The 27,122-nt window shown below is 35.9% G+C and overlaps 1 protein-coding gene across 1 annotated transcript in view; it reads left to right on the forward strand.

Moving 5' to 3' along the window:
* Positions 1-219: 219 nt before the first annotated feature.
* LOC129216544 (uncharacterized) overlaps positions 220-27,122 on the forward strand; it is a 69,999-nt gene continuing 43,096 nt past the window's right edge. The window contains exons 1-8 of the mRNA XM_054850762.1: positions 220-235; positions 410-626; positions 13,526-13,928; positions 17,636-17,769; positions 18,226-18,611; positions 19,362-19,713; positions 19,865-20,390; positions 21,194-21,580. Of these exons, the coding sequence (XP_054706737.1) occupies positions 220-235; positions 410-626; positions 13,526-13,928; positions 17,636-17,769; positions 18,226-18,611; positions 19,362-19,713; positions 19,865-20,390; positions 21,194-21,580 (2,421 nt within the window). The remainder of the gene's footprint in view (positions 236-409; positions 627-13,525; positions 13,929-17,635; positions 17,770-18,225; positions 18,612-19,361; positions 19,714-19,864; positions 20,391-21,193; positions 21,581-27,122) is intronic.

Below are 27,122 nucleotides of genomic sequence, written 5' to 3' on the forward strand. Positions count from 1 at the left end.
AGAAACCACGTATACACGTGTCACTTCTTGGGAAAAAAAGTTTGGCTTGTTACACGTTTTGAAACGAAATGCAGATCTGTCACGTGCTGGACAAAATGTCTGCTTTTTCGTGGAATGGCCCTATTGGTTTGTAATTTTCTTTTCTTTTTTATATTTTTCCAAGTTACTTAGAAAAGAATGAAATATTTTGAAATTTTGCTCGTGTTCTGTCCCTCGAGAATGATTTTAATAATAGGTGCAGCCCTCGAGCAGAAATAGGTTGCGCCCCACTAATTCAGAACATTGGCAACTGCATGAATTTTCAATTAATACCTATGACAAATTGTTCTAAAATACTCTTTGTTTCAAAATAATAACGAATAAATAAATAAAAAACAAGATGTTAATTTTTCTTCCCGTTTTTCCATAGTGATTCATGCACAAGTGGTGTTGTATGCCATTTTCAACAACGCCGGCATACGAGGAAATATAACATTCTACCAAGGTCCTGAAGATAGAAATGTCACTATTTCCGTACATTTGAGCTCTGTGAGCTCAGAACCCAGGTCTTTTGCTTGGGGTATTTATTCCTTTCCTGTGTTTTTCGATTCCAAAGCGCCATGTGCATCATCAGAGCTAGGATCCACGTAAGTAGAACTTAATGAAATAGATTATAAAGTATTTATGAATTTATGTTTTGTTACGTCAACTTCACAGAAAAATAAATACAAAACTTTTATTTTACAATTTTTTAAAATTAAAACATGAAATCTTGAGTTATGCTATATGGATAGAGATATACAGGATGCATCAGTACAGCGTTTACAGACTTTCAGTGCAGATAGAGTACACCTAGTTGATGGGAAATCACATAGCAATGTATGGTTGGAAACGCTTTCCTGACGCGATAGTGATGAAACAAAGTACAAGAAAGACAGGACACGAATAAGAGGAGAAAACAGTTTTATTATTTTTAATATAGCAAAAATATTGGTTTTGTCTGGTGTACACACGATAGATGTTGTTACGTAAACCGAAGCATCAGATGACACTGCATGCGCACATGCGGTTTTTGTTACACCGGGAAGTCCGGAACATGCCCGGTATTTACGTTAACGTTCGATATTCAATGTGCTGGAGATGTGAGACACGCATCACGGCCCGGGGTGGTCGTAAGTTTGAACACACACTTTGGTGACGATCGTTAGGTCTTTCTTGTTCATTTCTTTTAGTTTTTTGTTGTACTAAGAATAATAAACATGTTTTCTTCTCTTATTCGTGTCTTGCCTTTTTGGTGATCTGTATCGTCACTACCGCGCCAGGAAAGTGTTTCCGACCATTCATTGCTGTGTGATTTCTCATCGTCTAGGTGAACTCTATGTGCTCTGGAAGTCTGTAAACGCTGTACTGATACACCCTGTATAGTAATAAATATAGGGAGCTTTTGCTACACATGAGGCGAATAATTATATACTCTATTAAGACTTTTCTTGAAATAAATATTCAAATAGTTTGATAAATATATTGATAAATAGGAAGACAATATATAGATACATAGAATACATACGTAGATTAATAGATATAGCGTAGATAATAAAGATATAGCGTGGTAAATATGGACATATAGTGAAATACCTAAATATAGAAATAGACAGACTAAAGTTATAGTATGATACATTTTGAACGATTAGATAAATTTGTACAAGATTAATGCTCTTAGACAGTGGTGCCCACCCAACCTACTGTCGCGAGTCATATGTGGCCCGCGAAGCTGATCTATGTTTTGTAAACTTCCAAAAGAACAGATCATCTTCACTCGGAACAAAGAATGATTGCTGCAATTGGTCGTTGTTCATTGAACCAAACGGTCAGAAAATGGTTTCTGAAAGACGGAGGGAAACTTCGTATGGTTAAAATAAGCCTGTAGTGATGATAACAGCAATTCTCGGTTCGTAATTTTCTTTTATTTTCCGTGATTTCCCATGTTATCTAGAAGAATAAAAAAACGTATATGTGCTCTAGATCGTGAAATTAAGCGGCCCGCGAGTGAAGAAAGGTTGAGCATCATTGGTCTTAGAGATAGATCAGATACATTTAAATAGAGAGCTAAATATACAGAGATTTAAATAGACAGCTAAATATACAGAGATTTAAATAGATAGCTAAATATACAGAGATTTAAATAGGTAGCTAAATATACAGAGATTTAAATAGACAGCTAAATATACAGAGATTTAAATAGACAGCTAAATATACAGAGATTTAAATAGATAGCTAAATATACAGAGATTTAAATAGATAGCTAAATATACAGAGATTTAAATAGATAGCTAAATATACAGAGATTTAAATATAGCTAAATATACAGAGATTTAAATAGATAGCTAAATATACAGAGATCTAAAAAGGTAGCTGATTGTACAGAGATTTAATCACATAACTAAATATACAGAGATTGAAATAGTTTTTATACTGCCGCCAAATTATATTTAAGCAAATTGGACAAAAAGGCGAGTCATCTAGACGCAGAAAGTGACTAGATGGTGAAAAACATCTTTTTAACAGGAATATGGTAATTTTAATTTTTCAATTTAATAAACAATTTTAAACTTCAAGGGGAGTATACGAACCTAGCGACCACCAGGGCGACCCTCTTTCCATTTTTTAAGCAATAAAAAATGCTGCTGATGAAACGTGGTGTCAATGCTCAGGAACAGATTTAAAAAAATAATTAATTTGAATTTTGTCATCTTGAATTCAAATTATGATTTTTGCAATCACGAGTGTCTGTGTGTGTGTATGTAGGCGTGTGTGTTTCTGTGTGTGGGGGGTATGTGTGTGTGCAGGCATGTGTGTTTGTGTCTAGGCATGAGTGTTGGTAGTTGTGTGTATGAGTGTTTGTGTGCGGGGGCGGGGTATGTGTATGTGTGTGTAGGCATATGTGTTTGTGTCTGTGTGCAGGCATGAATGTGTGTATGTGTTTTTTTTTTATTATTAAATAATTTATTTACAGCATGCTCCATGACGCAAGTCATACCACATGCATCCACAATCTATTACATTCAGCTAAAGATGCATAGAAAACAAAACGTAAATCAGGTGTCCTTACAGCGACAGACAAAGATGAAAAACAGATTGCAAATTCAAAGACAAAGAAAAGGAATACTGTGAATAAATTCAAGGAATTGCACAATGTACTCAGGTGCAAGCAAATTTTTCAGTTTTGGAGGCCACGTTAGTCCACTTGTTATAACTTGTTTATAAAGTTCATATCGAAGAAAGTCATACTGAGGACAAAAGAATAAAACATGATCAACAGTCTGAAGTTCATTCAGGTCGCAAGAGCACAGAGGGGAGGTAGCGTGATTGAATCTAAATAAATATTCTCTTGTTCTACAGTGTCCAGATAAAATTTGGGTGAGTATAAATGAGGGATTAAGATTTTGGTCCAATCTCTCATGAACAGATGGAAAAAATCTTTTAGTTATTTTCCCATGTTGAGTAATAAGCCAGTCTTTTTGCCACAAGTCGACAATTTTTTCGTGTATCTGTCTTGAAACGAAACTCTTTGGAGCCTTTTTATAACTAATTGGAAGTTCTGATTGAGCCGCTAACTTGGCAAGCTCGTCTGCTTTTTCATTTCCACGATTTCCTGCATGACCCCTGATCCACTGAATGTCTATAGTAAAATGTTTCTCATATAAACTTAAAAGAACGTGACGAATTTTTTCAATTATCTCCGAATGGCATTTTTTATTATGGAGATTAAAAATTAGAATTTGACTGTCAGTATAAATATTCAAATTCCTATAAAAAGAATTATCAGAAGAAGAAATCCAATTTAAAGCCTGTAGGATAGCAAAAGCCTCAGCTTGATTATTAGAACAATTAGAATGTAACTTAAATTGCTTGTTTTTAATTTCGGTATTACAATGGTAGATCACAAAAGCACAACCTGTGCTGTTATTTATTTTGCTACCATCAGTAAAAATATTAATGCAATACTCCCCATTAACAACTTGGTTGAGAGTACTAAATTTAGCAGGGTGAGTCCAGTGATCAGGGGTGAGTTCCGGTTCAATTGCATTCTGAGGATTCAGTTTAATGCTATAGTAAATTTCAGTGTTCTCCTGAATCCTCAAACAAATTGGTATAATGCCCGCGATTACGCAAGAAGCTTCATAAGAAATTGTACGAAAGCCCTTGATTAAGGCACTTAATCTTTGTGCCGTCTTTAACCTTCGTTTGTTGTAATCGAAGGACAAGGCATCGACCCAAACCGGCGATGCGTAGGTCATCAAAGGTATTTTGCTCCTTCGTAAATGATTTTCAGAGCCTTTGAACCAATACCCCAGGTTACCCTAGCCATTCTTGATAGCGAATTCATAACAACACTAACTTTTTTAAACAAGTCAGTGATATGTGCTTTCCAACGAAGTTTCCTATCGATGATCACACCAAGGTAACGCATTTCGCTAACACTTTTTAAGAAGTTGCCGTCCATGTAAATATTTATGTTATTTATTCTTCTTTTCTTAGAGAAATTAATAATATTTGATTTTTCAGAATTAAATGTAACCTTGTTTTTGTTTGACCAGTCCACAACTTTTGACACACATATATTACCATACGCCTCCAGTTCTGTTTCTGTCTTGGCACTAATCAACAAGAAAAGGTCATCTGCAAATGCCACAACTTCAGCACACCTCGGAAAGTCCAATCTAAGCAACGAATCATAGAAAATTGTCCAGTAACCCAGACCACCGCAAGAGCCTTGCGGGCAGCCCATAGTGACAATTTTTCTTATACAACTTGTTAAGGTGCGAAGGCAAGCTGAACGATCTGAAAAATAACTTTTTGTAAGAAGATACAAATTTTTGGGGCAGTTAAACTCTCTAAGTTGATTCAAAATAGCGGGCCACCAAGCAGCATCAAACGCCCCCTTGACGTCCAAAGCAATACCAAGAACCTGTAAATTGTTGGTTAAACTTTCTTTCACAAAACTAGTAACCTTAAAGATGGCATCAGTGGCGCATTTACCGGGAGTAAAACCATACTGATTAGGGCATAATTTGTCATTTGAGTATAAATAATGCATAATTCTTTCTATAAGTAATTTTTCAAGAACCTTTCCACTGACGGAGAGCAAACTTATTGGTCTAAATTTTGAAGGCTCGAGAGATGACTCCTTTCCAGGTTTTGTAAAAAATCGAATATAAGAGTGCTTAAATTTCAGCAACAAATTTAGGAAATCTCTCCAACACTTCTGAAATGATTTTGCTAGAGATTCCATCTTCACCGGGCGATTTCTTAGAGTTCATATTACTGATAACAGATTTTATCTCTTCCTCGGAAAAATTTAAGTCGTCTAGAGTGTCCATAGGACTATCAACGAGTTTCCTCAGTCTAGTATGATGTGGTTTATCCAATTTCCTGTCATCAAATGGAACAAAATGGTTTGCTAATGTATTCAGAGTTTCGTCGAAATCCGTAGTATAACCACCACTACTAGTTTGAATAGTTGTTAGAGCTGTTTGATTTTTATGTTTGCCACGAGCAGTTTTATATAAAATAGTCCAGGGTTGTGAACCGACGTCAGTACAATAGTCTTTCCACGATTGGTCTTTGCCTTCTTAATTTTTTTGGCAATAAAGCTTTTTACAATTAAAATATTCGGTCTTTCTAAAATCTCTTAACATCAAGTTATTATAAGTTCTTTGATAAAATCTTCTTTTTGTGTTAACCTGATTCCTTAAATCCGTTAATTCATTATTCCACCACGGAACTATTTTCGTTTTTTTATGTTGTGAGTTAGTTTTAATTATTGGTATAGAGCGACTGCAAGCATTCTTGATACAGTTGATGTACTTAGAGACGAAATCATTAAAATCGAGAACCCCCTTGACAGATTTCTTTAACTCCATGTCAAGATTCTGAGAATCAGTATGATTAAAATTTAAACAAGAGCTGTACAACAGATATTTAAACTCAGATTGAAGTGATTCATGAAAGATGAGCCAATTTGCTGTGTCATAAATAAATTTAAGCGGCCTAAAAATAGAGCAAGAGGAATGTAAATTATTAAAAGCAATAATAAATGCAATTATTCTATGATCAGAACAACTTTCTTCCTCCATGATCGTCCAAGAATAAATGCAATGCTGAAAATTCGATGAGGTAACAGTCAAATCAATAAAACTCTGTCCATTCGGTGAACAGAAGGATGGGGTACACAAATTTTCGTTGACAATCCATAGACCCTTAGAAGCCAAAAAAGACTCCAAGATTCTACCCCGAGCGTTAGTCAAGGAATCAAACCAAAGCTGAGAACGAGCATTAGTATCCATTGCTAGCAGCAGATAATTCTTCCTACAGAAATCAGTGACAAGCTCAATGTTTAAAATATCAAAATTTATATCTCTATTAAAACCCATGTAAACACTAGCAGCATAAAAATGATTATCATTAACCACAAACTCCACTAAAACCACATCCTCACCTGAATGCTGGCTAATAAGAACAGCATCAATATTTTTATTTACAACAATTATTGCAGCTCTCTTTAAACCATTCCCAGATTCAAAAATTCTATAAGATTTAGGAAAACCAGCAACTTTGTTGTTTATACAATAAGGCTCCTGAACAAGAATAATATCCGTTGTGCTTTCCCGAATAAAAGCAGTTAAAAAAGGGACAGCCTTACGAGATTTCTGAAGATTAATCTGCAAACACCAGTAACCCAAAAATAAGGCGTTATGACCCATAATCAATATTATGCTTCTTTTTCTCCCGCTGAATAATATAAGAAGGGCACTTTCTATCCAAGGCAGCATAGTTTACATCGAGTCTGTCTCCACCTCTAGCATATTTATTATAGTTAATGCAGTTAGAACATTTTAACGTATTCCTTTCAGAGCAATCTTTCTTAGAGTGGGATCCGGAACAGAATGGGCATGTAATTTGAGATCTACACACTATAGAATCACGATTTTGTGTGTATGTGTTTGTGTTTGTGTGTGTATGTGTAAGTGTTTGGATGCATGCGTGTGTGTTTGTGTGTGTGTGCGTGTATGTGTGTAGGACATGGATGCAACCTGGAGACGGCTTTCGCTAGAGGAGCAGCATCGTGAGGAGCCGGTCGTCGGTGATGGTGCGGAGGGTGCTGGTGCGAAAATAAAATGATAGCACGCCAAGAACAGTCAAATGAGAACAATAAGCAATCGTGATTGCTCAAAAAAAAAAAAAAAAAAAAAATGCTTTCCTACCGGGTCTTTTGCCCTCTTTCTAGTGTTTGTTTTGTTAAAGCTTTTTAGAATTGGCAATTATTGTGCATTTAAGAGCGATATTTTTAATATGCGCGTCCCATTTTAGAGTTCAAAGTACTCTATAATCTGATTAAAGGTAGTTGAGGCGTTTACACAAATACTTTTCTGAATGAGTGCAACCGCAAAAATAAATGTTAAAGAGCGAAGAAGTTCAATCACTATTTTCAATATCTGGTTTCTCAATTTGGAGGTTCCGGTTACCATCTGTTGGAAAAAAAGAGGGTTGACTTATACCAAACAGCCGTCCATTAACATTTTTAATTATTAGTGTTTAATATGACAAAATTCAATATAATTTAAATATTGCAGCTGAAAAAGTGGATCGCATTTTTTTCCTTCATATTTTAGTTTGTTTAGCTTTAAGGGTTCGCAACATCAAAAAGGTTGAAGAACTGTGATTTGAAATCATATACGTACACCAGCGGTTCCCAACCTTTTTCTCTTTGCGAACCCCTTGGAACAGGCAAAAAAGTTCGCGAACCCCCTGATGTTGAAATTAGTAACATATAAGAAACAATAAAAAAACAGCATGTTTGCTTTCCATTTTTTGCAGCATTTGATTGCAATAAACAAAAATATAATTGTAAAATATCATTAAGTGCAAACATTAATAAAAAGTTAAAACTACATCTACAAGAAAAATTATAAACAAGAAGTTTTATAAACCAACTATTTTTTTAAGCATACTTTAAATTGGGGAAAAAACCCTTAATGCGATATTTGTGGCTGTTTGACGGAACAAAGAAACTGAAAGTTTGGTTCAATGTCTGACAGTTTGAGTCTTAAATCAGGCTCTGCATTCAATCTGCTTCGGTATTTATCTTTGGGATAAGTATAGGAGGAAAATCCTTTCTCGCACAGATATGTTGTACAAAATGGTAATAAAATTCGAATTGCTTTTTTGGACAAAAGGTATAGTCATTTCTTACACTGAGCCAGAAGTCAATTAACGAGAGCTCTTTAAAGGTAGTTTTCAATGAATTATCACAGGATAACTCGATGAGCATTTCCTTTTCAGGTAATGTCAGGGTGTTCTCTAAGCATGGATTTCCTTCAAAAGGATTGCGTGCGTATCCAGTTGTTTGAGAGAGGGACGTTACGCCTATTAGGAAAATACTCGTCAAAAGTTAGTTCAAGATGTTGCAGATGTTCACATACATTTCTTTTAACGCTTTCATCAAGTTTCATTGAGTTTTCTGATAAAAAAACTACTAAGAGAAGTGAAACAAGAAAACTCACCCATTTCCAGGCATTGGATCCAGAAATTGAATTTTTTTACCATAGCTTCAATTTTATCATATACAACGAAAATATTAACAACTGCACCTTGCAAGGATAGATTTAATTCATTTAATTTTGAAAAGATGTCAGCTAAATATGCAAGCCTTTGCATCCAAAGAGGATCGAATATGCAAGTGGACAAGTGAAATGGATGATCAACAAAAAATGCTTGGACTTCTGACTTCAATTCAAATAAGCGTGTCAAAATTTTGCCACGGGAAAGCCATCTAACTTCTGTGTGAAGAAGTAAAGTAACATGAAGGCTTCGCAATTCCTCACAAAGCGCGTGAAATAGACGGCAGTTTGTGGCACGTGATTTTATGAAATTTACAATTTTTACCGCATCATTCAAAGTGGCGGATAATTCTGCGGGAATACGCTTACATGCTAATGCTTGTCTATGAATGCAGCAATAAGTCCATTCAATTTTCTCGTTGATCTTCTTTACTCACACCACAAAGCCAACAAATTTTCCTGTCATTGATTTTGCACCACCCGTGCACACACCCACACACAAAGACCAATCTATTCCATTTTCTTCAAAATAACTGTTGACCAGTTCGAAAATTGCTTCTCCAGTTGTGTTGGTTTTCAAAGGTTTTGCAAATAGTACATCTTCTTTAATTGTATCGTTAAAAATATACCTAACATAGACAAGTAATATTGCAGCGTTTGCTACATCAGTCGACTCATCAAGCTGAATCGCAAAATTATTCTCTTTTATTCTGTTCACAAGTTCTTTCTCCACATTACTTGCCAAATCAGTAATTCTGCGTGATACTGTGTTGTTTGATAGCGGAACCAGGTCAATTTTTTTTGCTGACTTTTCTCCCAGCATACACTTAGCAATATCTTTAGCACACGGTCCAATTAAATTTTCTGCAATTGTATGTGGCTGTCCAGATCTTGCAATTCTATAACTGACTCGATATGAAGCTTCAAGGGCCATTTTACTATCTTCGTTGGATTCTAACAGGAACGTAGAGACGCTACACTTTTTATTATATTCCAATTTTCTTTTAAAATATTCGATAGGTTTGTCCTTGTGTGTCGGATGCTTTGTTTCGAGGTGTCTTCTCAGAAGTGACGGATTCAAACTGCTCTTCGCTAGAACTTCGTTGCAGAGAAGACAAAGCGGTCTAGGTTCAGACTCTTCTCCAGTAAAATAAAAGCCCATTTGTAAATAGTCACTGTCATATTTTCGCTTTTTTCCTTTTTTCTCCCCTAGTTCACTTTTCTGTTTAGTCGGGGGAGGCGGCAGTTCATTACAGCTATCTATTTCAATATCCTGTGTTGATTCGAAAGTTACTGCTGATGTTGAGGGTTGATCGATTGACTGCTTGTCCATTTGTCGCTCAACCAAACTACCAGTTTTCAACCATCGATCCATAACAGCAGAAAGTTATTAAATCATAAAAATTACCAACACGCTTATAACTTCACAAACAGAGTAGCAAGTTCACGTAGCAAAACCAATTACAAACAAAATCACTTGTTTTCAAGCATCTCTAAAGTATCTCTAAATACGTCTGTTAACAACTATTTCCCCAGAACTATGAGCATGCTGATGTTATATATTTTTGAAAACGAACAGATGGGTAAAATCCAGTAATAAATTTTAAGTTTGGAGCCTTTTGCTGTCATGTCTGCTATTCGATGACTGAATTCGACGGAAATTCCCGAGTTATATTTCAACCAGATTAGAAATAATACCCCTATGATGCATTGTTTGAGAATTTTTTTCGACATATGTATATTATGTATATTGTTTGATTGACTCCACGCGATGGCGCCTTTTTAAGGTCATCGTGATCCCCGCCACAGCTTAATACAACGTTTCTGCATGGCGCCTCGCAATAAAGAAGGAAGGATATCTCTTTTTGTTGTCTATCGAAAAAAAAAATGAGAAAATTTCTTTTTAACCAAAATTATAAAACCGCTGAAAGATTTTTTTTTTTGAGCTTAATACAAGAGTCTGGCGCGTTTTCAAATTTAAAAAAAAAATTTAGTAACTATGTGTGCAAATTGAATATTTTATAATTTTTTACCAAACTAGGAAAAATCCGCCATTGCACCGAAATTTTCGCGAACCCCCTTCCTGCACCTCGCGAACCCCTGGGGGTTCGCGAACCACCGGTTGGGAACCTCTGACGTACACCAATCAAGGTTTAAAGTTGAAAAATGTATTATCCGTATTTCTGGAGAAAAAAAAAATCTGTGAAATACAAATCTCGAAAAGTTGGAGCAGGCCTAACTTGGCTGCATTGTAAAGGCAAAATATGTAAAAATTGACATTAAAAAAAAAAAAAATTCTTATGTATATATTTTTTTAATTGCTTGTGTGGTGGGAAAAGTTCTAAGTGAGGAAAAATCTAATATTCGTGAAAAAAAAATTAGTAATTAAAACATACTTAGAGACCCTGTCAGGCTTTTGAATTTTCGCCAAATATGTAAAAATTTACATTAGTTTCTTATTTTTTAAATTTCTTACACTTAATTTTTTAAAATCATCTGTGGTGAAAATGGTTGCTTAATAAGAATTTTTGCTCATGAAAAAAATTTATTGATACGATATTTAAAGTATGTACGATATTTAAGCCCTCTCGATCTGTGAAATTTGGAATATTTGCAGAATTTTTATTATTTTGATCTTTTAAAGTGAAATTTTTGCTAAACGTTTTTTTTTTAAATTAAAGCCATTTTTACACTTTCTTTTCCTATAACACTACATAATGCTTTCGAATAAAAACTAAATTGTAAAAGAGAAAACACCGAAGGACCGTTGATGCACCACCTGCGTCGCTGTTTTACAGCAGCTCTTCGCTTGTTTTTCCGGAATTAGAGGAGAATATCTTAGATTTCGTCTCAAGGGGGGGGGGGGGGCGATTGCATTCGAATTTCACCATATCGCCTTCCCAAGCATCCAAATAGCACAGTAGGTTTTTTTTTTTTTTTTTTTTTTTTTTTTTTTTTAATAGAAAGTTTACACTTTCTACTGCTTTGCTTTGTTTTCGAATTTCGGCATTAATTGTCGAGACGACAATGTTTTGCTTATAAAGTCATCACGACTTGTTGCTCCGCAAACAGATTATGATGCTTCTGCTATTAACCAAACTACTGTTTCGATCTTTTTGTACAAATTCCAGTACTCACTTTCAATAACGTTAACTCGTTTTCCGCATTAGGTATCTGTTTGGACAATTGATGAGGATCTTAAAAGTACACAATTTTACCAATTGATCAATTCTGTATAGTCTTTTGCTTGAAAATTGAGAGGTGAAATGACAAAATCACCAACAGTTTCATTAGTTAAAGTTTGGGTCTCCAGGGTTGTTCTGCGGCCTAATTTCTTCAGAGGACAGTGTGTCGTTGATCATGCAGCAGGTTTGTTGGATGACAATAAAAACTACTTCTTTTGAATAACATGATCAACTACTAATCGCTAAGATCATCGCTAGGAGCTTGAGTAGTGGACAACTTTCCAAAGATGTTGTGCACCGGATGTGCATGAAGTTTCCGTTTAGTGAGAAACCAAACATTTGCATACACTTTAACAATGTAATCAACAATAGCCTAGTTTCTATTTCATATGATGTCTCTTTTGCACCAATATATAAACGAAGGAATCTGTTTGCTGTTGTAAATCCCCTTGCATAAGATTACCTGGTGGTTTGGTAGACAATGATTTTGGACAATTTCCAGAACATATCGCTTGAATCCAAAATAAGTGTATTTCAATACGGTTCATATTTGCCTGGATAAATGCTAAGAACAGGCCGATTTGTTGGGAGGTGGGTGATGGAAATAGTTTCACTGTATCACAGAATAAGAAAAAGAAATATATTCTGCGCAATCGCACAATCTATCACCGACTGTCAAAACTAAGCAGAAAAGGCAAAGAAAAATAGCAAATTACGCAAACTTCGAAGGCCTGGCGGAGGCTTTAAGTATAATATGATATAATGATTTTTTTTTACAAACAAAGGGTCTTTCTATTCATTTTTTTTTTCACTACAGGCGATTAAAAAAGTTACACACAAATAGTTTTACAAAAATGTCAATTTTTACATATTTGGCGAAATTTTTGGCGGGGAATCTAAACATAAGGACCAAAAAATTATTTTAACAAGCATTAGATGTCAATACACAAGTTTTACCGCCACAGGCAATTAAAAAAATTATACATAAGAAATTTTTTTAAAAAAATTTAAAAGGTCAATTTTTATTTATTTGGCAAAAATTCAAGGGACTGGCGAGGGATCTAAATATATTTTAATTTCAAAAAAAAATTTTCACGAACATTTGATGCTAATAGACAACTTTTCCCACCACAGGCGCTAATCACGGCATTATGACACTACCAGACTAGGTTTCTCCCCAACTATAGTTAAATAAGGGTCAGTCTTGAAGTTTTAAGGCGTAAAAAAAAAACAACTAAAAGGAATGCATTCAAATTTAGCAGTAAAAAATACTAAAATTTTCAAATTTTTTTTAACTTGATTTTTTTTTTTTTTTGTAAATAGTTAACAATGTGTACAAAATATTTTAAATACATCGACGCAATTATTTTTGCAAAGTAATCAACGTGTTTAAGGAACTACTAAATTGATAGTTATCAAAAAATATATAAATGATTAAAAAAAAAGTTTTTCGCCCTACCCCTCTTTTTTTTTAAACTATAAAAGTCAGAATCTTGTTTTTAGCTAGCTGAATTTCTAGGAATTATTCAAAAGCATCTTTTTTATTGAAAAAGCATTGAGATGATTTTAGTACCTTTTCTTATTCTGACTTGGAATAAGGTTGAATAAAAAGCATCATAGAATTTTTATCGTTTTGTGTTCAATTTGTTATTTCAAAAGTGTTTCAATTGGTGAAAAGAACCTTTTATTTTTTGAGTCATCTTTTATAGATTGCATTATTAGCTGAATATTATGTTTCAGATTCCACGATCTTGCCAAACGTCATGGTTCCATCATGATTCCTGCAGCGGATGGTGTAACCCAGGTTTTCACCGATTCAGAGCTACAATTGAGGGGTGCTGATACAATTTGGGGCCGATCGTTGCTGCTAAGGAGTACAGCCTATAACACAGATCTCAGAACGTGCGCCAACATCGCCAGCGATGGCGAAGCAAAGACTGTGGAGGCCACGTTCTCCTCCCCGGTTGCTGGAACAGTTATATTCCGACAAAGTGAGTTGGGGGAAACGACCATATTCGCGAATATATTCCACACAACTGAAGACTACACGCCATCGACAAACCATGAATGGAGGATATTGGCCACGGATATTCTGGATACCACCAAGGAGATATCTAGGAAACGGAGATGTGAATATTTGCAGGTATGTACATGCGCTTTTTGTTTCTAACTCATTAAACAAGGCTTTTAGCTCCTCCTCGTTGTATTTATCACATTACTCGCGCCATTAGTATGAGCCAAGAAAGATAGTTTTGCCTATTTTCTAACCTGAAATTTATAACAATAGTTTTATTCGCTTTTGATGGAGTGCAAGAATATTGCTCCTTTTCTTGGTAAAGCAATATTTAAGTGCTAGCACCTGAAAGGTGTTCTGTCGTTCTGTGTAATGGAGTAAAGCTGGTCATTCTAATTGATCAAAAAAAGAAAAGAGTCTGTAGATTTTCAGAATTTTTTTCCCCCAGTTTGGTTGATTCGTCAAGAACTGTTGACAATATTGAAGCAAAGAAGAAAAAGCCTGTTGAGGAAACTTACTTTTTTTTTAGTAATAGACTCAACTTAGAATTAGCAGTTGAATGAATTGATGTACTCCGGTGGAAGTGAGGAGACAAACACCGCGCAACTACCACTTAGTCTTTTTCTTCTTGCTTATCTCTCTGTTCTGAATCAGATCAGATCCATGAGGTTGTTCGCCTTAATCAACTTCAAGACAGAAGCAGGTCTCTTCACTAGATCCTCGCGTACCAAACCAACACAAAAAAAATCAGATGTTGTGCAGTGGCCTCTTCAGTATGACATTTGGTACAAATTGGGAAAGTCCTATTACCATGGGGAAAATGTGAGGGTTTTTAGATGACCTGTGCTCAGGCGAGCCAAAGCAGTTTGATCTCTCCTGTTACCCTCAAATCCAAGGGAAGACTACCACATAGTTCCACCAACCAGCAGACTAATATGTCTGCTTGCAGGGATGTGTCCAAGGAGAGGTTTTTACGGGTTAAACCCCTCCCATGGGGTAAAAGATAATAAGTCAAATGAAGAAAATGTATATTTGACTCAAATTAACTTTAATATGAAAATTTGCGTGCAGCGGTTTTTTTTTTTTTTTTTAACTTTCTCTCTAAAGTTTTTCTGCAATTTACAACTGTTAGAGCTTTAATAACTGAAATAATATTTAGGAAAAACTATGGTGGAAGAACCGCTAAATGATCTACCAATGCAAAGTGTTAATACTGCTTTTTGTAAGAAGGTTGTGATGAATTGGCATATGTTGCAGCTATGAAGATGCATTAGTGATTGTGTTTGGTAATGTAATTTGCGTCTGCAATAAGTTCTATGTAGTTTATTAAGCATTATTTCAGAGCATAAAAACTGATATACATTCAACGTTATAAAAGAATTTGCGGAGAGTTTTTAATACTTATTGCAATATACCGCACAGTAAACATATTTAATTAAAAAGAAACAGACAAGGTTTGATTAAAGTGAACCTGTAAGATGAAGGGAAACTTTGGTCACTTGTGCTGCCAGAATTATCCTTCTAGAGGGAGGGGGTACAGCCAGTGGCGTAGCTAAGGAGGGACGGAGGGGACGGTCCGCCTCGGGCGGCACTTTTTGGTGGGCGGCACTTTCACACTTTTGATGTGAAAGAATTTAACGCGTTTTTCTTGTGGACATCTCAGCATTATATTGTTAGTTTTTTCTCTTTCTTCATCTGAAACTACAAACTGAGGGCGATGTCACATTTTTCGGGAAGAGCAACCGAACCTTCCTATCCCTTAACGTCACCAAACAGCTCAAAAGTGCAGTTTTATGCTTTGAGTCTCGAAACACTTCCAAGGGATAACGCCCACCCCATCCCTTTATCTTTCATCTTTTAACATAATATTGAGTTTTTTAAATTTCAGTATTAACAAATTCTTGAAGGCGGGCAAGCCCTGGCCCTTCCTGTAACGTGATTAAAGATAGTCTAATATGTGTATTAAGGACACCAACTTCGAAAATAGCTTAAAATTGGGATTTTGAAACTTAAATTTCAGAAAAATTCTAAGGTAGGGACCCCAAATGTGCACGAAATCGCCTAACGTCATCACAGTCGCTCCAAATTTCATTTTTAGACATTTCTGAGGGAAGACCGCAGAGCCTTCTTTTCTCAGTGATGCAGAGCTTAAAATAAGCAACAGTTTCGAAAAAGATTTCGGGTGGGAAACCCCCTCTGAACTCTCTCTCATGACGTTGTCCGTCAAACAACGGCTAAAATCGCGTTTTTAGGACTTCATTTTCAAAAAGTTTCATAGGGAGACGGGAAAACCATCTGACTTTCCAATATTTTTGGAAAAGTTGGAAACTTATGCCGTCAAAGGTAGCCTACAAATGCGTTTTTGAAACTTTGGCATCGGAAAATTTCTAGAGAGCTCCCGAACGTTCCCTATTTTCTTTAGCGTCATCAAAGATAGACTAAAATTGATTTCAAGTTTGGAAATATTTCGGGAAGAAAATCCAGTCTTTGTTGGATTCAGGGGAGGCCCTTACACCACTACATTTATGCGTGTTTCAGTTTAGTTGAAAAGCTTTCCGGATAGCGCCGCTGAACCTTCCCCAATATCTTCACTTATCCAAAGGTAGCCTAAAATTGCTTTTTTAAGATTTTAATTTCGACAAATTTCCTTGGGAAATCCCCCCCCCCCCTTAATGTCACCAAAGAAAGCATAAAACTGATTTCAATTTTAAAAAAAATCTGGAGGGAGCTCTAAGCCTCTTTTCTAGAAGCGTTACCAAAAATTGCTTAAAATTCTGAACTTTGACTTGACTTTTGAAATTTTTCGGTGGGCCTCTGAATTTCTTTTTTGTGTCTTCTGCAAGAAAAATAAGGGATTTTTTTTTCGATTTTTTTCTTTCTTAAAATCTTATTAAAAGACTTTTGACTCTTAAATATATTAACTATTTCCCATCAAAAGGGCAGCAATTGAGGAACCGCTCCGGGCGGCAGAAAGCGTAGATACGCCACTGAGTACAGCAGTTCTTACAGGTGTACAAACGCCATACTGGGATCTGCAATTTGTCGTAGAACTAAAGGTCGTGAGGAGTTGAATTCTCTCCCCCCCCCCTCCCCCACAGGTAAGATTGAAACCTCTCCCTTTATGAAAATCTGGACACGGGTTAGCCAACCCTCTTCTCTGAGGCCTATGATGCGACCTCTTTCGAAGTTAAGCGTCCGTGCGTAGTGCCATCTAGTATATTTGGAAAGCATTATTTTTCGTAAACCTTTATATCAAAATCTATAGTCCTGTCCTAATTATCCACAAATTTGAGTACTCGTTTTAAAAATTGGCTACAACGTTATAAACGCGATTTAAATACCCAATGCACGGGTCCACAGTAGTTAGGTGCTGTAATCTCTAATAAAACTCAGTAAGTCACATCAGCATGCCGAATGTAGTACTACCTCAGTTTTCACTCAGATTACATGTAAATTTTTTGCTGAAGTCTGCACATAATTTCATTATAACAAAAATAGCGAGTCTTTTCTATTCCTAAAACATCCTGAAGTTATCTAAATAAATAAATAAAAGTGGCACTTTCCTAATAAAATCGATAATCGGCCTTTCTCCTGAGATACTGGAACATCTGTGATTTGTATGCTACTAATATAAGGTCTGTAAAAAACTAAATGGAAACCTAACTGTTTTAACGTTGGAAGCGTTTTACTCCAAAAGTTAAAAAGTCCACTTACACTCCTTTGCTTCTCTCTTCCTCTCTCATTTGAAAAGAAATCAAGCAATTGTATTAAAATGGATTACTGTTGAGTGAGAAATTTTATTTACGTAAGTTTAACAATTGATGTTTAACTTTCAGGTTCTCTTCGATCCTAATAATGTCGAAGATTCTGATTGCTCCAAAAGTTCCCATCATAATTGCAAAATTGGTGAAATGACGAGGAAACATGGCGAGGCTGTGGTCGGAGCTACGAATTCTCGTTATTCTAAAAGGTAATATTAGAATCTCATACCAGTGAACTTAATGTGCAACAAAAATGCTACACCGAGAAGGAAATAAAAAATAATAATAATTAAAAAAATCTTACAATACATGGTAGAAAATGATTATGTGGAATATGTAGGGAAAACAAGTGGTTTTATTGTTGAAAACGGGGAAATTATATGTTTACATGTAAGAAAGCTACCAGTCGCGATAAATGAAATGTGAACTAAAAACATGGCAATGGTGGGGGTCAAGTTGAGCAAAATGTAGGAATATGTTATGTAAATGAATGTTTCATGGGTTTCGGATTACCGAATGAACTGATAAAAACCGGCCTAAGAAACTCTGACTAAACATTTATCAAAAACGTCTGAAGAAGAATGATTAGATGAAATGCCTTTTGCATTACTCATAACACTGCCATATTTATCAATAACTGACGTCTTTCAAATTACATTCCTTAGGTTCTACGTTGATACTAACCTTCCTCTGGCTGCAATGGAGGGGGGCCTTCGCTCCCTCTACCTGGTGCTTTACGAAAATGGCAACCCATTCCGCATCATGGCTTGTGCACCACTAATCCCGATTCGGCCCAAAGAAGTAAAAGCTTACATCAATTCGGATTCTGTAAAAGGACACATATTGTTCAGCCAGAGCTACAGGACTCAGCCGACTGTGGTCACCATCCAGTTGCACAATCTTCGGGGAAGAGGATCTGCCTTTGGTATCTATGAGTTTCCTATTCCAGCCAGGACCAAGGGAGGAGAGAATTATTGTCAGCAGAAGTACGTCGGACAGCTATACAATCCGTACGAAATGAAAGAAAATGGCAGCCCGTCGCCGGGAGAAGGTCAATTTTTTTTCTTCTTTTATTTCAAAGCTTTCTGGTGACACTTTAGTCAGCACAAATCAGAGAAAATGATGCTTTTAATTTTTGCTTCATCCGTAAATTTTTTGATACTTCAATCAGATAAATTTTCAAAACTGCATACCTATTTAAAATTTTATCACATGTATTCTTCCCAAGTTCATGATTAGCTTTGTTTGCTTAAAACACACAAAACACCGAGTAAGCATAAAAACATTTAGTTTTAAAATTCAAAACTCTTATTTTTTTCAAAACAAACATCGTTGAGATATCCACCATCCCTTGCTGTACGGTTTCTGTAAGCCTTCTGCACACATTACCCGTACCCATTACCCATTGCAATATCTCTACAGGAATTCGTTGAATATTTTCTTGAGTTCGATATACAAAAGTTGAAGCATCGAATTCAGGGGCAACTTGGAGATAACTTAGAGAAATTTATGCAATAATTACAATCCTACTCCTAATCCTAAAATTTTTTTTCTAAAATTGCTAGAATCTTAGTATCTATGTCAAATGGACACAAAGTGAATGATTGAAGGTTTAATTATGGATTCCAATTTTTTTTCCTTTCTTTGTAATGGGGATGCGTTTGTGGCTACTAAAAAAAGTGTACACCCTTTATTTATTCTTCATTTTTTACTTTTTTCTTCATTTTATTTGGTTTTTTTTAACGCAATTCTTCTTGTAATTTAGTCTTTAAAAAATATTTAAAATACGTATTATGAACAGGTACTGGTGACCAATATCCCGTAGGAGATCTTAGTGGCAAATTTGGTCTGTTGGATTCAAGTCCTCTGATGAATCTTCATTTGGGAATCCACGTTGACTTCAACATGCCCTTGTTCGGAATTAACAGCGTCATCGGAAGGTCTATCGTCCTTACCGGGCTAGAAGGCGAGCCATGGATCTGCGCAAATATCGGATATCCTAGTCCAACAAGGATCGCAGTTGCCACTTTCGTTTTTCCGCTGGCGGGAGAAGTGGTTTTTAGGCAGGCAGAGAACAATCCTTATGGTGAAACCACGGTGTTTGGAGAGTTCTTCTACATTGATGGGAATATTAACGACACTTCAGAACACAGGTGAGAATGACTGCCTAATTTTGTGAATGTTATCTTTATGGTTGTTTATTGCTTTGACATTACTTACATGATCAAGAACTAAAATTATGTTTGTTATGACAGAAAATAAGTTTGTGGGCAGAGCAGACATAATTTGAAATCTTTGTTTTAGGTGGGACGTACATGATTTTGAGCCAGGTAGAGATTTTTATAATTGGACAAAACGTTGTGAAAGCACTGGTGGCCAGTTTAATCCATTTGGTGTGGGTGCTGGAAGACAGTATGACAGACACTGCAATGCCGAGAATCCTTTACGTTGTGCTGCTGGTGATCTCACGGGTAAAGGTCAGCGAATACACGTTGCAGCCACGAAAATGAATCCTCGTGCGATCAAAAACAAAATCTTCTACACGGATGTCCAGCTGCCACTATCCGGTCCAGACAAGATACCGGGCAAGGGTCTTGTAATCCACGACGACCACGCCCCACCACATCGTGGGGACAGACTGGCGTGCACCGGAATCCGGCTAAGACATCCAGTAAAAGCGTCTGTAAGAAGTTGGCTTAGTGGTCCGGCAATAGAATCAAATGTATCTGGTGTAGTGATGTTTACTCAAGAGTCTGAATTTGATGTAACTGAAGGAAAGGTAGAATTGAGCGGACTCGCAGGACTGGCAGGAGGATATCATGTCCACAAGGTATGTCTTACAGTCATTGATACATCAAGACACGCGTGACGGGCTTTAACTTGCCAAACAAAATAATCGTCTAGACATAAAATAATATCTATTTTACGGTTAGCAGTACTAAATATGCATTTTTTCAATCATTATCAAAGTGGTGTAGAAGCTGTTAGGCGTTAGATGACGAAGGAAACTAAAATTTTCATGAAAGAAATAATTTCATTAGTTTGTTATTTCAAATGAGTACAGATCTTTCTCAATCTTTTGAATTTCAATTGCTTTTTCTTAATTAAAGTGAAAACATATTCATTACTCTCGCATACATCCGTTGACCAAAAAGAGCATTAAAAAAAGAAAAGACGCATAAAAGATCGAGATGTGTAAATGAGCTTCAACTTAATAATAGTAGTTCCATTAAGATCCTCCGTAGCATCTGAGGGGAGTACGCCATCGCCCTTGAGAGGGAGCTGCAGTTCTAATGCACTTTGTTTGAGTCCATTCGCCCAAGATCCTTCTCAACAAACCTTCGATGTTGCTAAGCATACTGAAATATGCATACTGATCGCTATTTGAAAATTTTGTATCCTTGTAAACTTATCGAAAATGAAACGAGGACAATTTTTATGGTGCATCTTCTATTCAATATTCATTTCCTTGTTTTTCCTATATTTTAATAGAATTGATCACTACTAGTCTTGCTTAAAATTTCAACTGGAAATGCTAAAAATGTATCTTTTTAGTGAATAATGAGATCAATAGCAATTACTGGAAATAATTTTTCTTTAATAAAAGGAGCCTTTTTTTCTCTCCCTCTCCAGATTTGGGTTCCCATCGATCGTGAATTTCCTTGTACATCCGATTCCGTTCAGGGTCATTTCAACCCATACGGTGTGAATGTGTCTTTAGGTCCGGCTGCCGGTGTTGGGTCTAACGACCAATATGAAGTGGGCGATCTCAGTGGAAAATTTGGAACTCTGGATGGACAGGACTCTTTCCGGATGCAAGAATTTAAAGACAACAACCTGCCACTTCATGGTCCTCACAGCGTTGTTGGAAGATCCGTAGTCATTCACAAGCGAGTCAGAAACTTTCAGTGGACATGTGGTACTATTCAGCCGGAACACAAAGCGGATGGAATAAGAGAAGTGATAGGTTTAGCATCCTTTCATAAAGAAGGTATTGCAATTGAAGGATATATACGCTTGGTAAGAGACATTTATTTATCTCTTGTTTTGATCATAGAATGTCTCATTGTTTTCACACCTTGATTAAAATATTTCTAGCATCTTTCATTCATAATGTTATCCATCAGAGAACATCAACCCTTACAATCCTACTAGCCATTTTTTGCACTTGTATTCCAATGCCAGTTTTGAAAATTAAGCTCCAAGTTTAAAATGAGATACATGAAAAAATTTCTCGTGAAAATGTTCGTTAGCTATTACTTTGACGGAAAAATACTTAATGAGAAATATCAAATGGTTGTTATACAGGGTGGTTATAATTAAAGTTACCCTGTTTAGACCCCTCTAGTGACCGTTCTACGCATCGGATTCTGATGAAACTTGGAATATATATTATATAGACCATGGGACGCAGGATTATGCAATAAAAATAGTTCAAAAATCGACGATAGGGGGCGCTCTACACACGTAAAACATCCGGCAACAACAATGTTGTGTATGAACAGTCACTGCATCCCGATTACATTATCATATGGTGTTGTTTCACCCGTGATTTCATCTTCGGTCCCCTATTTCTTTGAGGAGACCCCGCCCCTAGGTCCTAAAAGGTGTTCCGTCACGAGTCCCCGATATTGCGCACTTCTTGAGCAGCAAGTCATTCCTACTTTCCAACACTCAGCGTGTTTGAACTCAACTGTCTTTATGCAAGATGGTGCATCCCTCTCACATTGCTCGCCCAGTAAAGGCACTGCTTCGTATGCATTTCGGTGATGACAGGACAAATTCTAGGCATTTTCCTACAGCTTGGTATCCGCGATCGCCAGACCTAAATTCGTGTGAATTCTGGTAGTGGGGCTTCCTGAAAGATCGGGTCTATGGTGGAAGCATACGGACGGTACCTGAATTAAAGAACAGCATAAGGCGCCATGTTCATGCCATTGAAAGGGAAACCTTCGTGCAACTGAGGCTTACGCTATAACACGTTTTGAACACGTGATTGACGCAGATGGAATGCACATTGAACAAATTCTGTAAATAAAATCGATTTTGTGTCACAGTCTCCGTCTTATTTGATTCATGCGCCCTTTACTACCCTGGTGGTAGATTTTTGAACTATTTTTTTTATTGCATAATCCAACTCCCCATGGTCGATATAATCTATATTCCAAGTTTCATCGAAATCCGATGCGCAGAACGATCACTAGAGGGGTCTAAACAGGGTAACTTTAATTTTAATCACCCTGTATTTTAAATAAATACCATTGTGCATCAAAAGTAAAATAAGAAATAAGAACGTCAAATAGCACAAAATGCACGTTCCTGTAGACAGTGCGGTTTAAAATCGCCGAAGAAGGTTTATCTCAATTTAACCTTAAACGCTAACTACAAAGTATAAATCACTGTATTATTACTAGGGAATAAATACATCTCTAATGGTGTTCAACAACGTACTAGCTTTTTAAGCTGTATGCGTAATACCTTTGATGAGGATAAATGTAGAGGAAGAAAGGGGGAATATACGGCCACACTGACTGGAAATTAATTCATCATTGAACAAGTTGAAGTTGAGCTATTTTCATAGGTTAGTAGTAGTGTGTAAGAACTGCATGTGTGTGTGTACTTTATTTCCCAATAATTAATTTAATTTCGATTCCGTCTAATATATCTCGTTTTCTCATATTTTGTGCAATATATTAAGTAATACAAATGTAATGTTGGATAAGGGAGCTGTTTCCTGTCTAGGGGCTCTAACTGTTTAAAAACCTATTTAAATTGTCGTCAGTAAGTTTTACGCCCTATAATTAGGAAAATATTCGGTTTATAAATACAGAATCCTACTTCGCGGAAATTCAGTTATCGCGGTGAAGTGTGGAACGAATTAACCGCGATAAACGAGGGTTAAGGGGTCTAAGGATTTTTAACGTTCAAAATTTTCGATTTTCTGGAAAAAATATGTTATGCATAATTTAATTCTGAACAATTTGATATCTTATTTATTACCATACACCAAAAACTTTTAAAGTTATCATAAAAATGCGTAAACTTTCCCCATAGAGATTTATGTTAACAGCAGCTGTTTAAGCCTCTTTTTCGCAGGTGCCGTTTTCTTTTGTTTTCTCTTTTTGCGCGCATGATATCTCAGAAAGTTTTTTTTTTTTATATTTCCGTAAAACTTTTCATGCATGTTTGTCTGGTATATTTTTATGATCTGAACCTAAATTTTAACTAAAAATGAAAGTTAATATTAAAAAATATATATATTTTTGCCTAAAATTTTGGAAATTTTTGATATTTACCCTTAAAATTTCAAATAAATAAATAAATGAATTTTAAAAAAATAAATAAATTTAGATTTAGGTCATAAATACAAACCAGATAAACATACATTGAAAGTTTTACGGAAATATATAAGAAACTTTTTGAGATATCATGCGCGCAAAACGAGAAAACCGAAGAAAACGGCACCGGAGAAAAAGGCGCTTAAACAGCTGCTGTTAACATAGAGCTCTATGGAGAAAGTTTACGCATTTTTACGATAACTTTAAAAGTTTCTGGCATATGGTAATAAATAAGGTATCAAATTGTTCAGAATTAAAATATGTATGACGTATATTGTTTTCCGGAAAGTCGAAAATTTTGAAGGTTAAAGATCCTTAGACAACTGTATACATTTATTTTTAACTTAAAACGGGTGTGTCTTACAAAGTTATAACCATTTTGTAAGATTGTGCAATCAACTTCTAAAAAGTGCAAATAAAGTGCTTTAAATAATTTCAACTGTTCTCGAGTTTTTGAAAATTATTTAAGTTTTTGAAATTCCTTCAAAAGTTCTTCGATTTTGTCTCTTATCAAGAAAATAAAGTATGAATTGTCCAAATGACCAGAATATTACTATTTCGTTCTTGTTTTCTGAAGTTCTACACCATTTCTTTTAAACTATTTTGTACAATTTTTATACTGTGGGGTATTTGAAAATGGGGGGTGTTGAGGAAGTGATCAAAAACAAACTACACTAAAAGCAGGTATGAGCAAATGACGATGTGCTTCTCTTTCTCCTCTCTCGTTTTTCCTCTCTCGTCGATTAATGTCATTGTCAACGATTTGTTGAGCAAGTAATTTTTATTTTGATTGATCTTGATTTGCAAAAGAATGCATAACTTTAAAAAGACTTTGTTTGCCTATTTTTCTTCATATTTTTGTAGTCTCAATTACCCCATATAAAGCCTCAAAATACAGATTTTTATATCTATTTTTCAAAAATTTCCCGGGGGGAGAAACCCCCGGACCCCCTGAAATTATGGATGTTCTACGTCCGACTTAAAAGGACACTCTCCTGTTATCCTTGCCACTGCAAAGGTGAATAAAAAAAATAAGAAATTAAAATAAAAATAACAGTCCCCAAAACAGTGGAATCATTAAAAATCGTGACAAAAAACACTTTCTATATTAAATATTTTATGCGTGTATGTGTTTCTATATGTATATACACTGGTGGACAATTGCTAAGGACGGATTCCAATGGGCTATGTAACGCGTAAAAAAGTAAGCGTAATTCGATGCAAAGTGAAAATAAACTAATGTCAGAACTATAGAATGTTGCAATGACGATAATTTATTGTGCTCTGAAATCCAGAAGGCGTTGAAAAGTGTTCAAAGGACGAAACGGTCATTTTGGGCTGAATACGTAAAAGTGAATAAGTGTAATTACCGTTCCCAGGCGTTTCGGGGTAAGATGTCAATAAGGGATGTGGCTACCATGGAGATCGATACAAGCTTCCACACGTCATGTGATGCTTTACACAACATTATCCAGCAGGGGTAATTTATTGGGGTAATTTATCCCATTCTTCTGTCAGTCACGGATAAGGGTGTCCTTGCTTATTTAAGGGCGATGTCGACCAGCAAGACGCACCCCAAAGATTTTCAATATGATTCAGATCTATAAAACGTGCTGGCCATCCGATGGGTTCACTGTTAAAACAACAGGTTGTGTTTGGCACCTGTCAGGGGTGAAACGCTTGTTCACCAGCGACACCCGATAGAGAGCCGAAATTGCACCCTTAGCAAGGGTGAAAAACTGACTCCCTTCACCCAACGTGCACCGTAGGTGAAAAGATGGCACCTTTATTGCTTCCTATAGGGATTCCCCCCCCCCCCCCCCCCGTGTTGTGTGAGTTTTTGAATACAATTGTGTTTTATTTATTTTGATTTATATATACGAAGGCATTTGATCACATTTCAACTTCCGAACATAGTTTACAAGTGTTCACAGGGCCTGATTAACGCACGGTCCGGCGGGTCCGTGGACCTGGGCACCACAAATTTAGGGGCACTAAAATAGACTAAATTAAATTACTTCCTTTTTTCTCTGTTAAAGGGAAAGTTCCTTCTCAGCTTTGAAAATAATCAAAAATCGTTTGAGAAGATGCGCTTCTCAGGATAATTTACAGGCGTTTTTCTTATTGACCATTGAAAATTCCGTGACATCAAAATTAGATTTCGATGATGTGATCGACACATTTGCATCTGTTAAAGCCAGAAAGAAGCCTTTTTAAAACTTAATGTCAGAATTAGTTAGTTTTTTTCTTTCTTTCTTTTTTTTTTTTTTTTTTTGTTGCTATTTTTGCAGTTTTAAATTGTTTTTTAATTCATTGTTACCTTAAGGTACGGCAATTTAACTATGATTAGTATGGTGACTATCAAGTGTTTGGTATTCAAATCCCAGGTTTCTGCAGTAATGTGTAGGTTTCTAGTGTATTAGGTTTCTAGTATAAAACATTGACTTTGAAATTGTGCTGATTTTCGCAGGGGGGGGGGGCACCAATTTTTACTCAGGACCTGGGCACCAGTTTGTCTTGATCGGGCCCTGTAGTTCATGACTTTAATTTGTCTGTTCGTGCACTAACTTTCTTATATTCACACTTGAATTGCTCAGTAATTAATATGTTGTTGACAATTTTTACTATAATCCGTACCGAAAATGAACAGGGAAGGTATTTATCAATCATTTGTCGGAACAACCAGAAATATTAGGTAACATTAGATTAGAATCATAGGAAAATAAAAGCGTTTCATAAACGTTTAAACTTTTAATCGAGCGTAACTTATCAATACCTATTATAAGATTCGATATTTGAGTATCCTTATGCGTACAAGATAAATACTAATTTAAAAGCCTTTCTTTCCAATGTCAAGTTTTCCGTCAGATTAAAAATAAAAACGAGTAGATAACTACATTAGCTTCATGCAATAACGCCTGAGAAAGATACGTTAACCAAAACACGATGTGAAACTCATGAGTCAATCGCTAAGTGAGAGATTTCTTTTCACGCAGTTTTTTTCCCCCTCCGCCTTTGCTGCTCTGTTCGTTTCCACTACGTAATTTCATTGAGAAGAAATAGACATTGGTATATAGGCTGTTTACGTCGATGCATTTTTATTCCGGAATTAGCAATTCAATTATCAGCTGATTTAAACGTTTTTATTTTTAATGTTGTTGTTCAAGATAGTACTGATAGATAGTTTTAGGTAACAGTTTTGCAGGATATAAATAACAAGACAA

This window comes from Uloborus diversus, chromosome 1, assembly GCF_026930045.1.
Source record: "Uloborus diversus isolate 005 chromosome 1, Udiv.v.3.1, whole genome shotgun sequence".
Taxonomy (NCBI): Eukaryota; Metazoa; Arthropoda; class Arachnida; order Araneae; family Uloboridae; genus Uloborus; species Uloborus diversus.